This window comes from Triticum dicoccoides, chromosome 2A (genome assembly GCF_002162155.2).
Source record: "Triticum dicoccoides isolate Atlit2015 ecotype Zavitan chromosome 2A, WEW_v2.0, whole genome shotgun sequence".
Classification (NCBI taxonomy): Eukaryota; Viridiplantae; Streptophyta; class Magnoliopsida; order Poales; family Poaceae; genus Triticum; species Triticum dicoccoides.
The window spans coordinates 55,223,518-55,248,849 of record NC_041382.1 but is presented as its reverse complement, the minus strand read 5'-3'; the positions used below and the strand labels follow the sequence as shown (position 1 = coordinate 55,248,849).

Below are 25,332 nucleotides of genomic sequence, written 5' to 3'. Positions count from 1 at the left end.
TTCAGAAACGACAACTTTGGTTTCTTGCCAAACCACAGTTCATAAGGCGTCGTCTCAACGGATTTTGATGGTGCCCTATTTAACGTGAATGCGGCCGTCTCTAGAGCGTATCCTCAAAATGATAGCGGTAAATCAGTAAGAGACATCATAGATCGTACCATATCTAGTAAACTACGATTACGATGTTCGGACACACCATTACGCTGTGGTGTTCCGGGTGGCGTGAGTTGCGAAACTATTCCGCATTGTTTCAAATGTACACCAAACTCGTAACTCAAATATTCTCCTCCACGATCAGATCGTAGGAATTTTATTTTCTTGTTACGATGATTTTCAACTTCACTCTGAAATTCTTTGAACTTTTCAAACGTTTCAGACTTGTGTTTCATTAAGTAGATATACCCATATCTGCTTAAGTCATCTGTGAAGGTGAGAAAACAACGATATTCGCCACGAGCCTCAACATTGATTGGTCCACATACATCTGTATGTATGATTTCCAACAAATCTGTTGCTCTCTCCATAGTACCGGAGAACGGTGTTTTTGTCATCTTACCCATAAGGCATGGTTCGCAAGTACCAAGTGATTCATAATCAAGTGGTTCCAAAAGCCCATCATTATGGAGTTTCTTCATGCGTTTTATACCGATATGACCTAAACGGCAGTGCCACAAATAAGTTGCACTATCATTATTAACTTTGCATCTTTTGGTTTCAATATTATGATTATGTGTATCACTACGATCGAGATCCAACGAACTATTTTCATTGGGTGTGTAACCATATAAGGTTTTATTCATGTAAACAGAACAACAATTTATTCTCTTACTTAAATGAATAACCGTATTACAATAAACATGATCAAATCATATTCATGCTCAATGCAGACACCAAATAACACTTATTCAGGTTCAACACTAATCCCGAAAGTATAGAGAGTGTGCGATGATGATCATATCAATCTTGGAACCACATCCAACACACATCGTCACTTCACCCTTAACTAGTCTCTGTTTATTCCGCAACTCCCGTTTCGAGTTACTAATCTTAGCAACTGAACTAGTATCAAATACTGAGGGGTTGCTATAAACACTAGTAAAGTACACATCAATAACATGTATATCAAATATACTTATGTTCACTTTGCCATCCTTCTTATCTGCCAATCACTTGGGGTAGTTCCGCTTCCAGTGACCAGTCCCTTTGCAGTAGAAACACTTAGTCTCAGGCTTAGAACCAGACTTGGGCTTCTTCACTTGAGCAGCAACTTGCTTGCTGTTCTTCTTGAAGTTCCCTTTCTTCCCTCTGCCCTTTTCTTGAAACTAGTGGTCTTGTCTACCATCAACACTTGATATTTTTCTCGATTTCTACCTTCGTCAATTTCCGCATTACGAAGAGCTTGGGAATCGTTTCCGTTATCCCTTGCATATCATAGTTCATCACGAAGTTCTACTAACTTGGTGATGGTGACTAAAGAATTCTTTCAATCACTATCTTATCTGGAATATTAACTCCCACTTGATTCAAGCGATTGTAGTACTCAGACGATCTGAGCACATGCTCACTAGTTGAGCGATTCTCCTCCATCTTTTAGCTATAGAACTTGTTGGAGACTTCATATCTCTCAACTCGGGTATTTGCTTGAAATATTAACTTCAACTCCTGAAACATCTCATATGCTCCATGACGTTCAAAACGTCTTTGAAGTCCCGATTCTAAGCCATTAAGCATGGTGCACTAAACTATCAAGTAGTCATCATATTGAGCTAGCCAAACATTCATAACGTCTGCATCTGCTCCTGCAATAGGTCCGTCACCTAGCGGTGCATCAAGGACATAATTCTTCTGTGCAGCAATGAGGATAAACCTCAGATCACGGATCCAATCCGCATCATTGCTACTAACATCTTTCAACACAATTTTCTCTAGGAACATATCAAAATAAACACAGGGAAGCAACAACGCGAGCTATTGATCTACAACATAATTTGCAAAATACTACCAGGACTAAGTTCATGATAAATTGAAGTTCAATTAATCATATTACTAAAGAACTCCCACTTAGATAGACATCCCTCTAATCCTCTAAGTGATTACGTGATCCAAATCAGCTAAACCATGTCCGATCATCACGTGAGATGGAGTAGTTCCATTGGTGAACATCACTATGTTGATCATATCTACTATATGATTCACGCTCGACCTTTCGGTCTCCGTGTTCCGAGGCCATATCTGTATATGCTTGGCTCGTCAAGTATAACCTGAGTATTCTGCGTGTGCAACTGGTTTGCACCCGTTGTATTTGAACGTAGAGCCTATCACACCCGATCATCACGTGGTGTCTCAGCACGAAGAACTTTCGCAATGGTGCATACTCAGGGAGAACACTTCTTGATAATTAGTGAGAGATCATCTTATAATGCTACCGTCAATCAAAGCAAGATAAGATGCATAAAAGATAAACATCACATGCAATCAATATAAGTGATATGATATGGCCATCATCATCTTGTGCTTGTGATCTCCATCTTTGAAGCACCATCGTGATCACCATCGTCACCGGTGCGACACCTTGATCTCCATCGTAGCATCATTGTCGTCTCGCCAATATTATGCTTCCACGACTATCGCTACCGCTTAGTGACAAAGTAAAACATTACAACGCGATTGCATTGCATACAATAAAGCGACAACCATATGGCTCCTGCCAGTTGCCGATAACTCGGTTACAAAACATGATCATCTCATACAATAAAATTTAGCATCATGTCTTGACCATATCACATCACAACATGCCCTGCAAAAACAAGTTAGACGTCCTCTACTTTGTTGTTGCAAGTTTTACGTGGCTGCTACGGGCTTAAGCAAGAACCAATCTTACCTACGCATCAAAACCACAACGATAGTTTGTCAAGTTGGTGCTGTTTTAACCTTCGCAAGGACCGGGCGTAGCCACACTTGGTTCAACTAAAGTTGGAGAAACTGTCTCCCGCTAGCCACCTTTGTGCAAAGCACGTCGGGAGTACCGGTCTCGCGTAAGCGTACACGTAATGTCGGTCCGGGCCGCTTCGTCCAACAATACCGCTGAACCAAAGTATGACATGCTGGTAAGCAGTATGACTTATATCGCCCACAACTCACTTGTGTTCTACTCGTGCATATAACATCAACACATAAAACCTAGGCTCGGATGCCACTGTTGGGTTTGTAGTAATTTCAAATTTTTTTCCTACGCACACGCAAGATCATGGTGATGCATAGCAACGAGAGGGGAGAGTGTGATCTACGTACCCTTGTAGATCAACAACGGAAGTGTTAGCACAACGTGGTTGATGTAGTCGTACGTCTTCACGGCCCGACCGATCAAGCACCGAAACTACGGCACCTCCGAGTTCTAGCACACGTTCAGCTCGATGACGATCCCCGGACACCGATCCAGCAAAGTGTCGGGGAAGAGTTCCGTCAGCACGATGGCGTGGTGACGATCTTGATGTACTACCGTCGCAGGGCTTCGCCTAAGCACCGCTACAATATTATCCAGGACTATGGTGGAAGGGGGCACCGCACACGGCTAAGAATATGATCACGTGAATCAACTTGTGTCTAGAGGTGCCCCCTGCCTCCGTATATAAAGGATCAAAGGGGAGGTGCAGCCAGCCAGGGAGGGCGCGCCAGGAGGAGTCCTACTCCCTCCGGGAGTAGGATTCCCCCCTTTCCTAGTTGGAATAGGATTCGGGAGGGGGGAAAGAGGAGAGAGAGAAGGAAGGGGGGCGCCGACCCCTTCTCCTTGTCCTATTCGGACTAGGGGGGGGAGGGGGGCGCGGCCCAGCCCTGGCCACCTCTCCTCTCTTCCACTAAAGCCCACAAAGGCCCATATACCTCCCGGGGGGTTCCGGTAACCTCCCGGTACTCCGGTAAAATCCCGATTTCACCCGGAACACTTCCGATATCCAAATATAGACTTCCAATATATCAATCTTTATGTCTCGACCATTTCGAGACTCCTCGTCATGTTCGTGATCACATCCGGGACTCCGAACAAACTTTGGTACATCAAAACTCATAAACTCATAATATAACTGTCATCGAAACCTTAAGCGTGCGGACCCTACGGGTTCGAGAATAATGTAGACATGACCGAGACACGTCTCCGGTCAATAACAAATAGCGGAACATGGATGCTCATATTGGCTCCTACATATTCTATGAAGATCTTTTATCGGTCAGACCGCATAACAACATACGTTGTTCCCTTTGTCATCGGTATGTTACTTGCCCGAGATTCGATCGTCTGTATCTCAATACCTAGTTCAATCTCGTTACCGACAAGTCTCTTTACTCATTCCGTAATACATCATCTCACAACTAACTCATTAGTTGCAATGCTTGCAAGTCTTATGTGATGTGCATTACCGAGAGGGCCCAGAGATACCTCTCCGACAATCGGAGTGACACATCCTAATCTCGAAATACGCCAACCCAACATGTACCTTTGGAGACACCTCTAGAGCACCTTTATAATCACCCAGTTACGTTGTGACATTTGGTAGCACACAAAGTGTTCCTCCGACAAACGGGAGTTGCATAATCTCATAGTCATAGGAACATGTATAAGTCATGAAGAAAGCAATAGCAACATACTAAACGATCGGGTGCTAAGCTAACGGAATGGGTCATGTCAATCAGATCATTCATCTAATGATGTGATCCCGTTAGTCAAATAACAACTCTTTGTTCATGGTTAGGAAACATAACCATCTTTGATTAACGAGCTAGTCAACATACTAATGACACTCTGTTTGTCTATGTATTCACACATGTATTATGTTTCCAGTTAATACAATTCTAGCATGAATAATAAACATTTATCATGATATAAGGAAATAAATAATAACTTTATTATTGCCTCTAGGGCATATTTCCTTCAATATCTTCGTGGCACGATCTCTCAGCGTCTTTTCTTTCCCAGCTCTAGCTCTCTTGAGCTCCAGGCCTACTCTGATGCTACCTGGGCTAGTGATCCCTATGATCGCCGCTCACTGTCTGCTTATTGTGTCTTTCTTGGTGGCTCTCTTATTGCCTGGAAGACAAAAAAACAGACTGCAGTTTCTCGCTCGAGTACAGATGCTGAGTTGCGAGCCATGGCTATGCTTACGGCTGAGGTGATCTGGTTACGGTGGCTACTTGAGGATTTTGGTGTGTCTACTGCTACCTCGACTCCCTTATTGTCAGACAATACTGGTGCTATCAGTATTGCGCGTGACCCGGTGAAGCATGAGCTCACCAAGCACATCGGTGTGGATGCCCATTTTGTGCGTGCTGCTGTGCAGGATCAGACTCTCGCTCTTCACTATGTGCCCTCTGAGTTACAGTTGGCGGACTTCTTCACGAAGGCACAGACTCGAGCGCAGCATAGTTTTCTTCTCTCCAAACTCAGTGTTGTCGATCCACCATGAGTTTGAGGGGGGGGGGGTGTTAGATATGTATACCCCTTTTCGGTTTATCCCCATTGTATAAGGGGTCTCTTGCACTTTACCACACACATGTATATGTATTGGCCTTTGGCCCTCCTGTGAATGCAGTTGTTGTTTCTCCAACACCTTTGACGCCGGCGCAGGCCAGCAAAAGCTCTGCCCTGTCATCCGGACCTACGACTACCGTAAACTCCAGGCCGCGTGCGACGGTCTCCTCATCGTCTCCCATGGACCCATGGAAGATGTCCAGGCTGCAAGACGACCCGACAAGCAGTGATGAAGCATGAGTGGTGGAAGACAGGGTGGGCGACAAAATACGTGCAGTGCCGTGAGGAGGTAGATCGACGTCGACTCTCACTCCCAAGGAGCAAGCGGCTTATTTTTGTGAGGGGAATGAGTGGGAGGATGACGACGGGTCGATCAAACAACCATGTGGTCCGCGATCCAATAGGTGGAGAGGTGAACGATCCACCCCTCAAATCGGGGTTTTCTTACACAATGCCGTGCATTAGGTACTTGTAGGTTGTAGCTGCATTATTTGGGACGTGAAGTTTTTGTGCCTGAGCTCATTTGAGCTGGGTGAATAGTAAAATCGAAAAACATTTTAAAAATGTAAAAAAACCTGATTTTTTCCGGCAAACTTTGACAAATATTCTAAGAGGTTGCACAATTTCATCGCGAAATCACATTTATGAAAGTCGGGCAAAAAAACAAAATCAATACTCCGAAAATGCTACTTTCGAAAGCATTTTGTAGCACTGATTTTGTTTTTTTTGCCACGACTTTCACAAATGTGATTTCGTGATGAAAATTTGCAAACTTTTTGAACATTTGTCAAAGTTTGCCAATAAAAAATTCAGATTTTCTTGAACATTTTTAAATGCTTTTAAGTTACTGTTCATCCCGAACTCATTTGAGCTCAGGTGTAGAAGGGCACTTTCGCATTATTTGATTCTTTAAAAGCTTATTTCATTATTCAGTGTGAAAAAGGGCCAGACGGGAACAACCGAACAAGGGACACCCAAACCCTATCACCGCCGCCCCCCTCAAATTCCTAACATATCCCGCTGGAACACCGTGATATCTCGCCGGGGTGCCCTCTTCCCCGACGCCGGTAAACAGATTCGCTGCCCAAACCGGCCGTGCGAGGTGATCTCGGAGCACGCTGCCCGCCGCGTTCTGATTCATTTTCGTCTCCATCTATCGATTTGTTTTCCCTCAAATCGTTCTTGTCTTTGTGTTCAGAGTCGCTGGAAATCAGCACCGCCGCCGCAGGGGGTTCGCAATGCTGCCATAGCCCGCCATCGTCCGCCCCGCCCCAAGTAAACCTTCTCGCCTCTCCGTGCGCCAGAGATCCGTCACGCGCCATCCTTACGTTTCCCCTTTTTATTCTTACAGTTCACTGGAATCTGATCTGACGGAGCACCGGCGACCAGTCACCATGCCAGACAGCGGAGGCGCGACCGTCCTGGACGACCTCCCCGAGTGGATCGTTGTGGAAGAGATTCTCATCCGTTTGCCGCCCAAGGACATCCTCCGCTGCCGCGCCGTCCGCAGGTGGTGGCACAACGCCACCTCCACCGACAAGTTCATGCTGGAAAACCACCGCCACCAGCCCTTTCTCCCGATCCTCAGCCTCGTCGTCGAGCTGCACAAAACCTGCCTCCTGTTTTCGTTTGATGCCGGCGCAGGCCAGCAAAAGCTCTGCCCTGTCGTCCAGACCTGCGACTACGGTGAACTCGAGGCCGCGTGTGATGGCCTCCTCATCGTCTCCCATGGATCCATGGCGGATAAGTTCATCTGCAATCCGGTCACCCGTAAGTGTGCTCCCCTAGCGAAGCCTCAGGCCCAACGGGGTTTTGACCACCAGATTGTTGGCTTCTACCGGCACCAACCATCCGGAGGAGAATTCCGAGTGCTATGGATCTCTAGGCCGACGAAAATCTACAATCCATACGACGCAAATTACAGAACTTTCTACTACGTCATAGCGGTGGGATGCGATAATACAAGATGCATCAGACAAGGATGCATCCCACAACCAACATCCTCGTCGCATTCCTTGGAGCTGGCTTTACGCAGGGGTCTGCCTGGTTCGTCCCAGTATCCACCAGTCCACCACCGTGGGGGCCTGCACTGGAGACTTAGAAGATACCACGGCTGGGATGCCGACTACATAATGGTGTTCAACACATCAGCTGAAACATTTCGGTTGATGTCTCGTCCTGCCGGATTGTCCAACTGCTTACAGGAGTCATTGCTGGAGATGAATGACACTCTTGCTTTGTGCAGCATCAGCAGTGACAAACGCACCGTAGATGTCTGGGTGTTACAGGACTATGATGTTAAGACCTGGTCTTTCAAGCATCGGATTAATTTGACTGGGGTGGATCCATCAGCGCTTGTTTATCCAGAGGTGATAATGAGCCCTAGGATGGCTGCTCTCAATGAGGGTGTGCTGCTGGTCCAGTTCACTTGTAGGCGTGTGTTGCATTTTGACATAGATGGCAAGTTCTTAGGATATGTGAAGAGCAAAGATGACCAAGAAATCGACTTGTGGGTTACCAAGCATTACCTCCAGGGGAGCGTTATTCCCCTTCCACTGTCCCATGAGATGAGAGAAGAAGATAGTGAAAATCAGGAGCCTCCATTTTTCGTAGGACTGTAGGATGCAGTGCTTAATCTCGATGTTCTACACTGCTGGTTTGCTTTGCCAATGGACCATCTATTCTGTACGAGCCTTGTCTTTTGTTCTTAGTTGGTCTTTTTAGTGCTGCTTGTAGAACTGAACAATTTGGATGGTAGCAGAGCACCTCTGGTGTCTATTATCTTGCCTTTAGCATCATGTTTAAGTTCCAAACTATGGAGAATCTTTGCTATATGACTAGTATATTTTATACCCCTCGTTTACTTCCAGTTTGCATTTTTTTAGAACCAAGAGAGGCATGGTTGCAATTAGGAACAGATAGTTGCTCCTAAGATATTATCTGGAATGACACTACAGAATCAGTACAGCAATGGCTAGACATCCTGCTTTCTTTATGACAAAACAGGTGTTGGTACACATGTCATCGTGCTTTCTTTCAGTCTTATTTTGAGTGAATAATTTTGGTTGAGTCGTTGAAATGGTTAGTATGGATCCTTCCTTCCAAGTTTACTAGTTTGATCCTTGCTCAGTGCACAATTTTGTCCTAAGCACCTGACATGGTTGCTCGTGCTCCTTCTGTGGCAATGCTTTATTCAGGCAAACTTGCACGACTTAATTCAGTTTGGTACTCAGCACAATTTTGTGTCCATCGATATTTTTGTACAGTTATTGTTGAAAATCTTAGCAAGTAATTTTGGTTCCTTTGCTTTGACATGTTTTGAGAAAGAATCGTACTGGTTCCTGGTCCCTCTTTGCCTGAATAAATATTTTTAATTTACATAGTGATAACTTGATTACTCGATGCTTTTTTATCTGAACTCTTAGGTCATATATGGAAAGTTCCAGCAGTTCCAATGTTTTTTGTGTGGGTAGACATGTATAATTCTGCATACTCCTCTTCATGTGGACTAACTGTTCAAATGTTAAATTCAGTCTCAACTATTTAAAATATGATATATACTTCTAGGGATGCCCAATAAGACCTCAGATAATCTCAAAGGTTAACTACTTAACTTCATTGTTTTTCATCTGATATACCCTTGGTTGCTGTGTGAAAAACAAAGCGAAAGGAACTTCCGAGAATGAAAGTGGAGACCTCTCTTACCCAGAGTTTTCTCTCTCTTTTTTTACGCAGACTCAGTTCATAGCTTTGGGACACACTGATACGATAACATTCCCCCAGTCAAAAGGTGATACGATCTGTTTGCAGAATTCTTTATTCTTAAGATGCTTCTATCCACATGATTTGCAGAGCACATTTTCCTTCAAAATTATACTGGCAGCTTGAACAACTACGTACCATGAATATATGTAGTGCAAGTGGGAATACGTACATTTATATTTTTCCTGTTTCTTTTCCTCGTTTCCAAAAGAACTGAACAACATATGGCGCTATGCTTAAAGCAAATAGAACTACGGAATGATTCCTAGACTTTGTCTTGCATCTTTGGATCAAAATGATACTGTTATAGGTTCCAGGGTTATGTAATATGAGATTTAGGTGGTCTTTGTTGAGAAACAGGTTCCATGGGTATGATCTAGTTGCACCACGGTCACGAGCACCCTAGTTGTCAGACAATGATCTTTGTTAGTACTACTACTATGCTCACGGGAGCAGCTCCGGACATGTCTTAACGGAAGGCAATGATGGTGTTCAGCCTTCTGGCGTTTTAGTGTTTCCTCTTGCGATATGTAATTTGTACAGCTGCTCGTGTGTTAGACTGAAGAGCTCTTGTTCATCTTGCGTCTTAGCCTTAATTTGTAGTGCTGCGTGGCATGCTTGTACGTACTTGTTAACAATGCATCTTGGGCTATGAAGGCAGCCAATCTTGTTGTACTTTACCGGTGAACCTGAACTGAGCTGGGCTCTCAACTGTGTACTTAGACTTTGCTTTCTATGTAAGCAGTATGGTAATCCTGATTCTGCTGGATGGATGGATGCTAAACGCTAACTACGAAGTATGATCAATAGAGACCTGCTTGTGCATAGTGTTTTTTTCTCCATTCTCATATAGTTTCCGAACTTTTTAGAATATTTATCATATAGTTCCAGTTCAGAACATAGACAGTCGAACCTGCATATTTTTCTTAGGTTGGAACCTGGTCATTTTCCGATAGTATGAAAAAAAAGCACATGCAAACTATGAGAGTGGTGGTTTGGATCCCATGCGCATTTCAGCTCAGTTTTCCGAAAAACAAAAATAAAAGTTTTTCGCTTTCTTTTAAATCTCACATATGCATACATGAGGACGCGCTATATACAATTTCATGATAAATTAGTTCACTTATGCTTTGTATAAATAAAAATTATGGATCTACAATACTCCATCCATTTCAAAATACTTGAAGTTATATAATACTCACATAGAGCATTATGAGTGCCCACCTTACCGATGGAACAAGAGATCGTAGGTACACCAGGCCCCCCAAGTTCCGTCCGGATCTTTCCTTGAAATGGATAGCTGGATATAATAGCCATATGTTTCTTCATTAGCATCAATAACAGGTATATGCATAAGTAGGAACTTTTAAAGCATCCCCCTCAAAGAAGGAACTTCTATGGCATCAATAACAGGTATAAGTAGCGGATATTGCCTTTGGAGGCCAAGCTCCATGGAGCTCGGTTTTGAAAAATTCAAAATATGTCTAATTTCATATTTTCTATGTTTCAAAAAATTCTGAAAAAAATACAGACATACATGGAGGCACAACACACGTATGTAAATCTTCAGTGCAAAATACGTTGAAATGAGAGCTGCGCAAAAAAAACAAATTTGGGGCTTTTTAACACATGATACTTTCATTCTCTCAGGCCATGAATTTGTCTTTTTTGTACAGGTCACATTTCAATGTATTTCATCCTGAAATTTTACACACATATACATAACATCCTTGTTTATTTGTACAATTTCTTTTAGATTTTTTTGAAACCAAACAGTTTGAGTTTTGAATTTTTTTAAAAGGCCTCCATGGAGGCCGAGAGCCAAGCGTCCGTTCTCGTATAAGTAGGAACTTTTATAGCATCAGTATTGTTTCGAATCGAGATCGAGAGAGGATCGAATGAATCAACTGTCAATTCCATTGAATGATTCTCGGTATGTATACAAGGGGAACAGACACGATCGAGAGATGCGACTGTTCGTAGAGGTGCAAGGGGAGAGGTGCGACGGTTGCCAATGCAACCGAAGTACAGATTACAATGGGAGGATTATCTCTTTAATTAACCTATTAATTTAATCCTAACACTCCCTCTAATCCTTCCTTGTCTTTGCAATCGACCATCTCTGGAATCATCCTTGAATTAACTCTTCTCCAAAAACCCTGTGGGAAAAATGTGAGAAGTATTGCAGTATGATATGTTGCTAAAACTTCTTCAAACCCAGTGGGAAAAATAAGGAGAAAATGGTGCAACATATAATGGTTATTGTCTTTTTTAACTCAATACGAGAAAACCCATAGAGTTCAGAGGACAATAAATATATCGTATATACTTTCCTAAAAATCCCGGTGGGGAAAACTGAAAGTATGACATATGATCTCATGTTGATATTACCTCATTAAAAACCTTTATGAGAACCTGTAAAGTAAACTCATGAAGGGAAAAAGAGTATAATATGATGCACTGAACATGAACAATTCAGGAAGATAATCTCCCTAGTTCTTGCAAAATTTGAAGCCGTCACCTACCAATTCCATGAACACATTTCTGGAACATAGAAGTTGGTAGAAACCCGATGAAAAAATCAGTCGCATGATTTGACTTGCAAGATATGCAATATAGTGATATTGCTTATTATGTAACCTATTTGCATCCGGGCAACACAAGAAACATTATCGTTGAGATAATGGTTGGTGGATGTAGCCATGAGGTCTGTTTCGAAGACTTTTCATGAGAGTGCTACCACACCTAGTAGGAACACAAAGCTTGTCTATGATCTGACATAGTGGGGATCTGATCGATGTACCCAATGATATCGGTGTTCACATTTTTGTGAAACTAAAAACCAGGACAAGATGTTTGATGCCTTGGAGATATCGAAAGATATTCTTAAGCACCAACCAATTGTGTTTGGTGGATCCAATGGCATTATGGAATGTTGAGTCCCAATATCTCATTTTCATCATCTCTTGGTCTAAATAGATCATTCTCTATGTCTAGAGAATGAACTACCATGAGAGTTATGGATGGATAAGATTTGTCCACAATGAATTTCTCCAATATATTTTGGATATAGACAAAATGGTGTACCATAATGTATGAATGAAGGTGCTCAAGTTGTAGTAATGAGCGGTGTTTTGGTTTACCCAAATCCTTCATTTTAAACTCCGTCATTTAGATGATTACATGTGTCGTCATTGCAGACACACAAACATGGACAATCATCATCGTAGGAGTAATCCTTGTGTATAAGGAACTCACTACGTCGGTTATACCAAATGTACCGACAATAATAAGTCATAAGGTGACTTATTGATTTTACACAATGTATGTTGTGTATTGCATTTCGATTCAGAAGTGAGATTCCATCAGGAATCAACCATATATGTCTGAATCTAGTGATCCACATGGGTATGTGATCACTACATCTATCAACTGCAGAGATAGATGATTTTGTACTGTCAATGATATAAGTTATCGAAAAGAGATTCCACCTCTGGAGAATAGTTGGGTATCTGCGTGAACCCTTGTGCTATGTTTCACCACCTTGTTGTTCTCAATTCTGTTTCCAGAAGGAAATTGGTGTAGGTATTGCTTATGAATACCTTCCCATTATTGAGCAAGATCATTTCTACCTAGATTATACCCTTTGCTTGAGTTCAGTCCAAGTGTTGTTCACACTTTGCCATGGCCATGGTCTTTGGACCTGAATCATGTGAAAGGTTTTGCAATCTAGTTAAGAAATGTATGTCGAAAATTGTAGACTTCCGGTTATTTGATTCTCCAGAATCTATATATCAATATATAGTTGATGGAAATATCATTACCCATGGTGACTACTCGCAATTTCCCAATGCGATTGAGTCGGGTATTCCGATGTCCCGGTCATTGTGTGCACTCTGACCTGGGTTGGTGGAGGTTTCCCATCCACTGGGTGTATACTACCCATTAGGTGTCTGTCAACGTGAAGTTGACCTGCATTTTCTGATTCAGAGGCCTTGATATCCTTACTTGCAAGAAGCTGAATCCTGATGTACTATTGTCGTACTTCTCCCCCTGTTGCTTTGAACGAGGAATTGAGTGGTTTTAGATGGTACCTCCACTCTTTCCGATATATTTTTGCAGGATTGTAGGATTGCGTGACACCTTTATAGTCAGTAAATGAATCTGGCAAGTTATTTGCAATGCGTTGCAAATCTTCTGAACGCATGTTCAGATCTTTGAGTATGTCGATTTGAGGCAGATAATGTGTTGAACATTCCACTAATTTCGTGGCATTCTTTATGGTACTTGAAATCTCCCCCTAATGCCTGGAAATGTTCCTCATTGAATCAACATACTAGCCTTGAATAACTCCCCATGCGAGGGGCTCGAGGTATTGACGAAAATACAGTTATTCCTCACATAGATCCCAACTATATGTTGAGGAGCCAATGATGTATGCTGGGTGGTGATATCGGTATGCAACCGAATTACCGCAGATAGGAAATACTTGGTAGATATCCACATATCAAAGATAGAGGGGAATAATATTATGCAGTTCTGTCATGAGCGTGTAAAACTGCATGACTCCAACGTAAAGTTGGTAAGTTGCAATTCCAAAGTAAAAATAATGCAATGAGCTTAACACTTTTGATAGGATTCTACCAAACCATCTTGAGTCTAGACACTAGGACAAATTGCTAAACTTCAATCCAAGGTCCATAGAGAAGGCACTCAACAAGAATTTTGCAATGTTATCCATTCGATTTGCTTGAAATCGATGTCAGGATAATGAGCCAATGGTTTCGTGTGAATAAAGCACACACTTAAGACCATCATGTAGATATGTCTTTTAGAACCATGGAATACCTGAATAGTCTAGTCAATGGATGGGAAGAGCCACTTCCCTCAACTTGATGCATTCAAGGAGTCTGAGTGGTTCAACGTAGACTTTAAGGTGTGCGAGCCTTAAAATTAGCTTCCCTGTGTTACTTGTAGCGCACATAAAATCCAAATTGTGTTAGAATTTAGCATCAAAATAATCATAAACTACTGGAATTGCCAATAGTTTCGATTTCAACCCAATGTCTCGATGACGAAGGCGAGTATGCCAAGTTTGTCATGTACAAGACACTCTGGAAAACTATCTCGTACGCAACATGTGCTACGGGTTGTGTTGTATGTGTAGTACAATCTAGATGATACACAGAGAATGTGTTTGCCATATCCGTTGCACATGGTAAAGAGAAGTTATTTATCTTTGTTGTCATCATAAGTTTCGCTATGGAAACTATTTTGACGGATACCTTCATAGTTTAGTAGGGTACGAGTTAATCCCGGGAAGCAATAAAGCATCCCGACGTTACTCGAGTATCCACAGGGATAGTAAATATGACTCGAGTTGAGCCAACAAATACCTCATCGCGTCTAGCGATTTAAAAATATCTCCTTTCTCTCAATGAGAGTAGAAACATTGGACTTCCCTGAGTATAGAGTTTGCGGTGCATATGTCCACAAGGCACATATCATTTTTCATTGGATTGACTCCCGTAAAAATCTATATATAGACATAAAGATTCTCAAGAAAATCACTGTCAGATATATAGAATACATACAAATGAATTTGTATGGAAGTGCTGATACAATATATTGTGATATACAATATATGATGACAACAATAATCATGCTCTTATTAGAATATCATAAATGGACATAAATAAATAGATCACTAAGGAGACTAAGGGACTGAATGTATAGTCTCCAAACATGTCGGTTGATGCATATTCAACCCTCATGCTCTCCATGCTCATAGGGTCTCGTGACAGCTTGTTGGTGTCAGGTTGAGGGTTTAAAGTGAGTTTCAAACCATTACCCTTGAGGTCCTTTGCGTCCCGGTGGCGTGGCTTGGATTTCACGCGCTATCCCATGGGATGCAAGACTGATCTTGATGTCCATAAGCCGCTTAAGTAAGTTGTGGCCATTGAGGGCAAGTACCTCAAATTGTTAGCCATCTATTACTTATAGGGGTAAGCCAGAGATAATTAATTTACATGAAGTAAATTAAAAACCATCATGGTTTTGTAATAAGAATGCAAAAATTTGACTCAAGTGTATAACTTGAAAATGCTCAACCTCAATTGTGGAAACATAACACATTGAAGATCATATAGATCTCACAGTAATAGAGATAGTCTGCACATGGGTAGTAGATCCAACTCATTACCTTGTGTTTTCCTAATACAATGAGGGGGATGTTATTGTCAAAAATTTACAAGTTTGTTGTGCGGGAGAAATAAATCTCGACTGCTGTGACATGTTCATGAAGAATGTCAATGTGGTAAACACATAGAACATATCATCCCCGTAGAAAAACCGGTAATTTATTTATATTACAGATTGCGTAATATAAATACATCTTAATATTGCAAAATTAATAGATTTCAAGAAGGTGGCTCGAAATCATTAGTGTGAATCTCAAATAGCTAAGGATGACACCTTAAATTTTGCATATGTATTTGCAAGAAATTAAAAATCTCAATTGCAAATAGATGTATTATTCTCGACATGTAGCGAACATGGAGATACATACATTCCGGAATACATCGTACTCAACAGAAATACACCACTATTATAATGAATAGTAATGATGTTGCAAACTTGATGCTCAAGTGAAAAACTTGAATTGTATAGACCTCAAATTAAATGAGATGATCTTGTATCAAGTTTCAAGATAATTCAGCAGTGTGAATTTATATTTTACGAGAGAAAATTAATCTCAGTCGCAATCAGATTGTTTTGCGAGAGAAGAAAATTCTCAATCACAAATCAGTACTCTAGAGGTACTGAATTTATCTTTGCAAGAGATAAAAAAAATCTCAAGCAAAGCAATGTTGTTGTATACGGAATTGCAATAGCAAACGCATTGAACATGTTGAATATCAACATAAACACATTTCTGGAATATTAAAACTCAACAGAAAATGGGTGAAATGCATATCTATACATACATGGTCTAAATATGACAAGTGCTAATGAATAGCACTAGTAGTTGGACCATGTTGAATTATCCTGAAAAGTCCAGGAATTAGCCGCAAGACTTATAGACACGAGTTTTGGCCTATTGTGGAAATAGGTAAAGCAACATGGGCTATAGTTCAAAACTCGCGAAGAGATAAGGCTTCTTATCTCTTTCTCCCATGTGGACGTGTGGTTCTACATCAGAGTTTAGAACTCTTGAACCAAGCCCCAGTCATTGCCACCGGAAGATAGTAGTCGAGGACATCGCCGACGCTGTTGCTTGCGCGTGCAGGCTGTGGACCACGGGCGCTCTGCGCCGGAGGGCATCGGCATGCTGCGCGTCGGAAGTCGGGAGCACACGTCAGGGTCGCCGTGTTCCGAGGAGCCAGGCGTCCAGGGACCTACGCTGGGAGGCGTTGGTCGCCATCGCCAAGGCCGTAGGCCGCCGGTTAGAGCCTCTTCTGCGACGAGCCGGACGGAGCACCGCCACGCTTGGCATTGGAGGCCGAGGCATGCTTGGCACCGTGCCGATGGGGCGAAGCCACAAGCCAGCCCTTGGCTTCTCCGTCGAAGGGAGGAGTGCTGACAGGTGCGCTATGAGCGGTCGTGGCCTGTGGAGACGGGCTGGGCGCCGCCGCGATCTGAGCGTCGATGGCTGTTGGCCACCGTTTTCTTCGACCGCCGTTGCCTCTTTCGTTCGCGAGGAGCCGCGATTCAGGCCCGGGGGAAGCAGCGATGGAACTCCGGGCGCCGCGCCGCCGGAGGTCGTCAGGCGGGCGCCACCACACTGCTGCCACCGCGCGCTGGCACACCGGGTCTGAGGGCCACGACAGCGTCAAGGGCTCAAGGTTGAAGGCCGGCCCTCGCAGAGGAGGGCACCGCGCGCTGAGGCTGTGGCCGGCTCTCTTCAAGGAGAAGAAGAGAAGGGGTGAGCGGGCGTTGCCGGTGGTGTCCTGGGGCGCTAGGGCCTCCACCGTCGGTAGCCAAAAAGGCTAGGAATGGCCGGGAGGAACGACATCGCGACTGTTTCGCTAGCCACCGGCAGGGATTTGCGCCGCGCTGATGAAGTCGCTCGGCAGGAGCGTGCTGATAACGTGTTTCGAATCAAGATAGATTGAGAGAGGATCGAATGAATCAACTATCAATTCCATTGAATGATTCTCGATATATATACAAGGGGAACAGACACGATCGAGAGATGCAACTGTTCGTAGAGGTGCAAGGGGAGAGGTGTGATGGTTGCCAATGCAACCGAAGTACAGATTACAATGGGAGGATTATCTCTTTAATTAACCTATTAATTTAATCCTAACAAATATAGCAGACATATGCATACAGAGCTTTCTTAAAGCTTTCCAAAAAGATGCATTAAGTTTATCATTAATAGAAAATCTTTTCGTTTAGGGAAGGTAGTCTTTTTACCTTTGTCTTATTTTTACCTTTTTAAGGGGTCCCTGTTTTTTCCTAGTGCTTTCTTTTGGACGCCGATGAGTCTCAAACATTTGGGATTTGCCCATGGCAAATCAGAAGTTTTTTGTGGCAATTTATATACGCGAGGGATGTCAAGTTTAGCTGGTGCGCATGGCAATTCCGCCCTCAGTTTGTTTTTCTTGGAAAAATTGTCGTGCTTGTCGAGTAAACTTGCCATCCCCATGCCAACTAAAGTTGCCATAAAACGTTCAATTTGTCATGGGCAAATCCCAAACATTCAGAATTTATCATTTCTGTTTCTTTTCTGTGTGGAGGTTTAGGCTTTCTCCGAGACTCGGTTTCTCTCTTCATTCCGTGCATCAATTGTTTTGGCATCGGAATCAATTTCTTCGTTGTCTTCTATATCTTCTCTCTTGATCTTATGCATCTTGCTATGGATTGTCTTCCTCGGCATAAGCTTGTGTATCCTTGAGTTCTTCTTCCTCATCCGCCGTCGCCATAGTCCATCCCTGTGCTTCAACGGACACAGGGTGCATAACTGCTATGGGGAGAGGGTGTTGCGACCCAGCCCACGATGCTGGAAATGATGGGCTCCAATGATGCGACCTTCACCACCGATGATGGAGACGACATGCACATGTGTGTGGCCGACACTCACCGATGCTAGAGACAATGCACCACCGAATGCCTCATGTTGCAAGCAGCACCTGCTGGTGCTAGGGATGCTGGAGACGACACCTCACCCAGAAGCCTCGTGCTACAACTTGCACATGCCGGTGCTAGAGACGCGACCATCAGAACCTACAACTAAGCGACGCAACCGCCATTGTCTTTTCTGCAAGCAGTGTTTCAATCCATTAGCGCGGGAGCTGTAAACAGTCATGGAAGCTACGACCATCGAGTGGTGCTGTGACTGATGTGTCCAGGCTGCAAGACGACCCGACAAACTGTGATGAAGCATGAGTGGTGGAAGACGGGGGTGGGCGACAAAATACGTGTAGTGCCGTGAGGGGGCAGAGCGACATTGACTCTCACTCCCAGGGAGCAAGCGGCTTATTTTGCGAAGGGAATGAGAGGGAGGATGACCACGGGTCGATCAAACAGCCGTGTGGTCCTCTATCCAACATGTGGTGAGGTGACCGATCCACGCCTCAAATCGGGCTATCGACGTAGAGCTTTGACTTTCACTTTTTTTACGAGTTACAAAATGGAGTGCAATTCTGGCACCACATTATGGTACATGTAGCTGCATTATTTGATTCTTTAAAAGCTTATTTCATTATTCAAGCACACACTTTCAGTGTAAAAAAGGGTGAGACCCTACCAGACGGGAACAAGGGAGACCCAAACCCTACCACCACCGCCCCCTCAATCTACTCCCAATCTATCTCGCTGGAGCGCCCTCTTCCCCGACGCCGGTGAACAGATTCGTCGCCCAAATCGGCCGTGCGAGGTGACCTCGGAGCACGCTGTCCGCCGCGTTCTGATTCTCCAGAGGGGATCGTTGTTGAAGAGATCCTCGTCTGTTTGCCGCCCAAGGACATCCTCCGCTGTCGCGCTGTCTGCAGGTGGTGGCACAGTGCCACCTCCACCGACAAGTTCATGTTGGACAACCACTGTCACCAGCCCTTGCTCCCGATCCTCAGCCACGTTCTCGACCCGCAGAGAGCCCACCTCCTGTTTTCCTTTGACGCCAGCGCAGGCCAGCAAAAGCTCGGCCCTGTCATCCGGACCTACGACTACGGTAAACTCCAGGCTGTGTGTGACGGTCTCTTCATCGTCTCCTATGGATCCATGGCAGATGAGTTCATCTGCAACCCGGTCACCCGCAAGTATGCTCGCCTAGCGAAGCATCGGACGGAACGTGGTTTTTACCACCGGATTGTCGGTTTCTACCGGCACCAACCATCTGGAGGAGAATCCCGAGTGCTATGGATCTCTAGCCCGACAATCTACAATGCATACCACCCAAATTACAGAACCTTCTACTATGTCATAGCGGTGGGATCCGATAGTACAAGATACATCAGACAAGGATGCATCACACAGCCAGCAGTCTCATCTGCCTTGGAGCTGGCGTTACGCAGGGGTCTGCCTGATTCGTCCCAATATCCACCGTGGCGGCCTGCACTGGAAACTTGGAAAATACCACGGCTGCGATGCGGACTACATAATGGTGTTCAACACAGCAGCTAAAAAATTTCGATTGATGTGTCGTCCTGCCCGATTGGGCAACTGCTTACAGGAGTCGTTGCTGGAGATGGATGACACTCTTGCTTTGTGCAGCATCTGCAGTGACAAACACACCATAGACTTCTGGGTGTTATAGGACTACGATGCTGAAACATGGTCTTTCAAGCATCGGATTAATTTGATTGGGATGGATCCATCAGCGCTTGTTGATCCAGAGGTCATAATATCCCCTAGGATGGCTGTTCTCAGAGGGGGTGAGATACTGATCTGGTTTACTCATAGGGGTGTGTTGCATTTTGACGTCAATGGCAAGTTTTTAGGATATGTGAAAAGCCAAGATGGCCAAGAAATCAATTTGTGGGTTACCGGGCATTACCTCCAGGAGAGCATTATTCCCGGTCCACTGTTCCATGAGATGAGAGAAGATGATGGTGTTAACCAGGAGCCTCCATTTTTTGTAGGACTGTAGGATGCAGTGCTTGATCTGGATGTTCTACACTGTTGGTTTGCAGCGCCATTGGAGTATCTATTCTATATGAGCCTTTACTTTTGTTCCTAGTTTGGTCTTCTTAGTGCTGCTTGTAAAACTGAACAATTCGGATGGTAGCAGAGCTCCTCTGCTATCAGCATTCGGTGTCTATTATCTTGGCTTTAGCATAATGATAAAATTCTGGACTATGGATAATCTTCGCTATGGGCCTACTCTATTTTATTCCCCTCATTTACTTCATTTTTTGATACCACGAGAGGCATGGTTGCAATTAGAAACTGGTGATTGCTCGGTAAGATATTATCTGGGAAGACTTCCTGCTGCTCCAGATTCAGTACACCAATGACTTGCCATTCCGCTTTCTTTCTGGCTGGAAAATAAAGCCTTTTTTGGTTCATAGGATAGGATTATCGTAGGAATATGAATTTTGTAGAAAATGAGATGGCATGTATGTCAAATCCTATGAGTAGGAATAGGAAAGAAGATGTCATTTGGTTGACATCAAAGGAATTTTTCCATTGAGTCTAGGTTCTTTTTTATTTTCCTATGAAATGTGGAGGATAGGAACTAACCCTATATAGGAATAGGAATAGGAATCTATTCCTATGAACCAAAGGGCACTAAAGGAAAAAATCCTATAAAAATTTTAGGCCTCCTTTGGTTTGGAGGAATTTTATAGGAATTCTAGAGGATAGGATTCTTATAAGATTTTTTCTTTTAGATCCCTTTGGTTCATAGGAATGGATTCCTATTCCTACATAGGATTGGTTCCTATCCTCCACATTTCATAAGAAAATAAAAATGAGCTTAGACTCAATGGAAAATTTTCTTTGGTGTCAACCAAATGACATCTCGTTTCCTATTCCTACTCATAGGATTTGAGATACATGTCATCTTATTTCCTACAAAATTCCTATTCCTACGATAATCTTATCCTATGAATCAAAAGAGGCCTTATCCTATGAAATTCCTGCAAACTAAAGGAGGCCTAAGCGGCAGACAGAGGTCTATATTTTCTACAAGTGTATTTGATTTTCTACAAGTGTATCTGAAAGGAAAACGACAATCCAAACATGACCTTACGGTGCTATGCTTGAAGCAAATAAAATCGTGGAATGATTCCTAGGCTTCGTTTCGAATCTCTGGATCAAAATGTTACAGTTAGGTTCCTGTAATAGTTTTTGGGATTATGTTATCTGATATTTAGGTGTGCTTTTCTAGGAGAAGCAGGTCCCACGGGGAACAACTGTTATCTGATATTTTCCATGTCTTTTACGGTGTTTTACTGTCAAATCTTGCGCTGTGTAACAGGATGGAGGAGACTCCATTATTCAGCTGCTCGTGTGTCACTCTGAAGAGCTAACAAAGCTAGCTAGTTACTGTGTGTAGCATGTCTATCTCATGATGTGATGTGCTTAGTAGGCTCGGCTCTTGTTCATGGCATGCTTGTTGTACTACTTTGCTAACAATAATGCATATACCTGAGCTACGGAGGCAGCCAAACTATTGCAGTCTACTGGTGTAGACCTGAACTGAACTGAGCTCTCTCAACTGAGCAGACTCTGCTTTCTATGTAAGCAGTACAGTTCAGATATTTCTTTATTTTTGTAACAGCATGTAAAATGAGAAAAAAATGTAACAGTGAACTAATAAATATTGTAATTGCAGTATCCTTTTCCCCCAAAGGACCAGAAGACCGGAGTACAGTTGTTTCATAAACTGCAGTGTCGTGTGCTTGAATTTTCTTTTGGGACCGAATCTGTGGTTTTCAGAAAATATTGTTGTAAAATTACATTGCATCATCCAACCATATCTCTGAAGTTTGTTATCTTCTCCTTAAATTACCACGAATCATGATTTACATCCTCAGCCACCCACCTACATCCAGAACACAGCAGGTTGAAATGACGAAACATGCTTGGAAACTACTCCCTCCGTCCTTTAAAGAGTGTACTTCCATCTTTCTTGGAAAGTTAAACTTTTTTGTATTTGACCGTGTTTATATAATAATACATCAACATTTATGCCATCAAATTAGTAGCATTAGAATCGTGATAAAATATACTTTCATCATATACCTATTTAATTTCACAAACATTGATATATTTTTGCACAAACTTGATCAAACTTTGAGATGATTTGATTCTTCAACAAAGTAGAAAATACATTCTTTAAAGGACGGAGGGAGTATCCAAGAGGCGGTGCGATGGCTTCTGGTCTGCAGCTCTCCCGTGCGAGAGTACCTGAGGCCAAACATGGCGACATGGAGCAGGAAGCCACCGCGCTCACCCAAGGCTTCCTCAGCCTCATCAACCCCCTCGCGAACCACACACTCCACGACGCAAAACCTGCCGTCGCCCATGTGCCTGAGAGTGGCCGCCGGCGTGCGCCCCTCGGGCACCGGGACCTTGCCGAACAGCTTCTCCCTGCCCATGTTCCAGTCCGGCGCGGCGTTCCTCGCGCAGCGGCGGGACGGGACCTGGCAGGCACAGACGTGGCCGTCATCGCGGAGCCCGACCCCCGCGCCCAGCTCGCCGTCGTAGTGGCCTTGCCCTCGGAACGGCAGCGCCCACCGCCCGTGCCACCTCCACCTCTGACGCTTGGTGTCGAAGGAGTAGGTGCACCTGCCGTGCCCGCGGCCCGGTTTACCGCCGACTACGTCCGCGTCGCGCACGGACACGAAGATGGTGCGTCCGTCCGGGTGCATGGCGTAGGCGGCGATCCGGTAGCCGGCCGCGAACGGCGGGCGCGCGCGCACGGTCTTCCAGGACCACCCCTCCATGCTCGGCCTCGGAGGGGACGACGGCCGCTTCAAGTTCAAGTTCAGCTCGCCGTCCGGTGACCCCGGGTCCGGCGCCGCCTCCTGCCGACAGCGCAAAATTTATGCTGGAAGCAACCAAGTTGATCAGGGAACAAGTGTGAAAACCACCATAATACTACACCATTTTCCAAATCACCACAAGTGCTCTACGCCTCACATCTAAAATATCCAAATTAACAAATTTAGCTAGCGGACAAGTGGGGAAGAACAGTGACGCTCTGTTGATTCAGTAGAGCAACTCTAGCAGACCCCGCATTCGTCCCCGACCCGCAAAATAACCGCCAAAATGCGGGTACGGGCCGGAAAGCCTGCCCGACCAGACCCCGCATCCCGCCCCGGCCCGCAAAGTTTTTTAGGGGCGCGACAAATTCTCGACCCCAACTCAGGAAAACGCGGGTTTCCCCCTCGCGGCTGCGGTGCCCTGCATCACATAGAAGCAGTTGGCGGGAGGGACATTTCAGCCCGCGCTCTTTTCCCCCTCCTCCCGCCGCCGCCCGCCCTTGTTTCCGCCCGCTCGCCAACGGCGATTCCGGCCATATCTGCGGGCGGAATCGCTCCGCGGGGCCGCCCCACACCCTCCCGCGCCGAGCCGCTGCACCGCCCTTCCGGATCCGGCGAGAAGAGCCGTCCCGCAATCGTCCGCCGCCGCTGGGATCGACCACCGCCGTGCGCACCACCCTCGTCGCCACCGACCGCATCAAACTCGCCACCGGCTAGTCCTTTTTTTGTGATTTTTGCGAGCTGTGTAGTAGATTGACGCGCCGGTGTGCGTGTAGATGGAGTTGACCCCATGCGAGAAGTTCTTGCTATCTGATTCGTCCGGTTCGGACGACTCGGATGTGGAGACCATGCTTGCGACCTTTCGGCAGCAAACAGTGGTCATGGCGCTTGCCGTGAAGGAGCATGAAGACGAGTACTGGAAGAGGAGGCGAAGATCTACTGTCGGGCGTCTGTGCATTCCGCGGAATCGCCATCTTGGAAACGAGATGTTGATGCAAGATTATTTTTCGGAGAATCCTACATATCCTGCACACCTCTTCCGCAGAAGGTACCGAATGCGCCGATCCCTTTTTGTGAAAATTGTTGAAGCTTGTGAGGCAAATTGCTGGTATTTCACTCAAAGAACGAATGCCGCGGGCTTAAAGGGATTTAGTGCATATCAAAAAATCTCCGCAGCTATGCGGGTGATTGCATATGGCGTTCCGACTGACTATGCCGATGAGTATCTTCGCATTGGTGAAGATAGCACAATTGAGTCTATGCGTAGATTTGCGAAAGTGATCGTCCGTGTCTTTGGTCCCGAGTATCTTCGGGCACCAAATGAAGATGACACAAAGAAATTGATGGCAGCTAATGAGAGGAGAGGTTGGCCTGGGATGCTAGGTAGCATTGATTGTATGCATTGGAATTGGAAAAATTGCCCCAAAGCTTGGCAAGGAATGTATTGTGGCAAGTCTCGTGATGCAACAATGGTGCTAGAGACCGTAGCATCCGAGGATTTATGGATTTGGTATTGCTTTTTTGTATGCCCGGCACACTTAATGATATCAATGTGTTGCAACACTCTCATTTGTTTGCTAGGCTTGCTAGTGGTGATGCTCCTGCTTGCAACTACACTATCAATGGGCATGAATACACAAAGAGGTACTATCTTACAGATGGTATATATCCTCCTTGGTGCACATTTGTCAAGAGCATCAAAGAACTCAAAACAAAAAAAAAATGTGAATTTGCAAGGGTGCAAGAGGCAGCCCGAAAAGACATTGAAAGAGCATTCGGTGTTTTTCAATCTAGGTTTGCCATTGTCCGTGGTCCTGCTCGTTTTTGGGATAAGAAAACCCTGAAGAACATCATGACTTGCTGTGTTATCCTGCACAATATGATTCTTAAAGATGAGAGAGGAATGAACTTAGAATTCTTTTACGATAATATGGGTAGCCGTGTCAAACCAGCTAGAGACCCAAACCGCATTAGAGCTTTTCTTCAGACATACAAGGAGATTGAAAATGCAGACACACACTTTTAACTACAGGAAGATCTCATTGAGCACCATTGGCAAAGGGTTGGACAGTGACTAATTTTTGTATTTATTTGTATTTGTATTCATGACAAGTTTTG

At 44.4% G+C, this 25,332-nt stretch overlaps 1 protein-coding gene across 1 annotated transcript; it reads left to right on the top strand.

The window, feature by feature from the left end:
- The first annotated feature begins 6,732 nt into the window (after positions 1-6,732).
- Positions 6,733-8,336, top strand: LOC119358920 (F-box protein At5g18160-like). Its single transcript, XM_037625306.1, has 2 exons — positions 6,733-6,796; positions 6,873-8,336. The coding sequence occupies exon 2, from the start codon at positions 6,916-6,918 to the stop codon at positions 8,140-8,142; it is 1,227 nt and encodes a 408-aa protein (XP_037481203.1). The 5' UTR covers positions 6,733-6,796; positions 6,873-6,915; the 3' UTR covers positions 8,143-8,336.
- Positions 8,337-25,332: the final 16,996 nt, after the last annotated feature.

Excerpts from the sequence above, each read along its gene's own strand:
- LOC119358920 (XM_037625306.1), top strand. The coding sequence starts at position 6,916 with ATGCCAGACAGCGGAGGCGCGACCGTCCTGGACGACCTCCCCGAGTGG.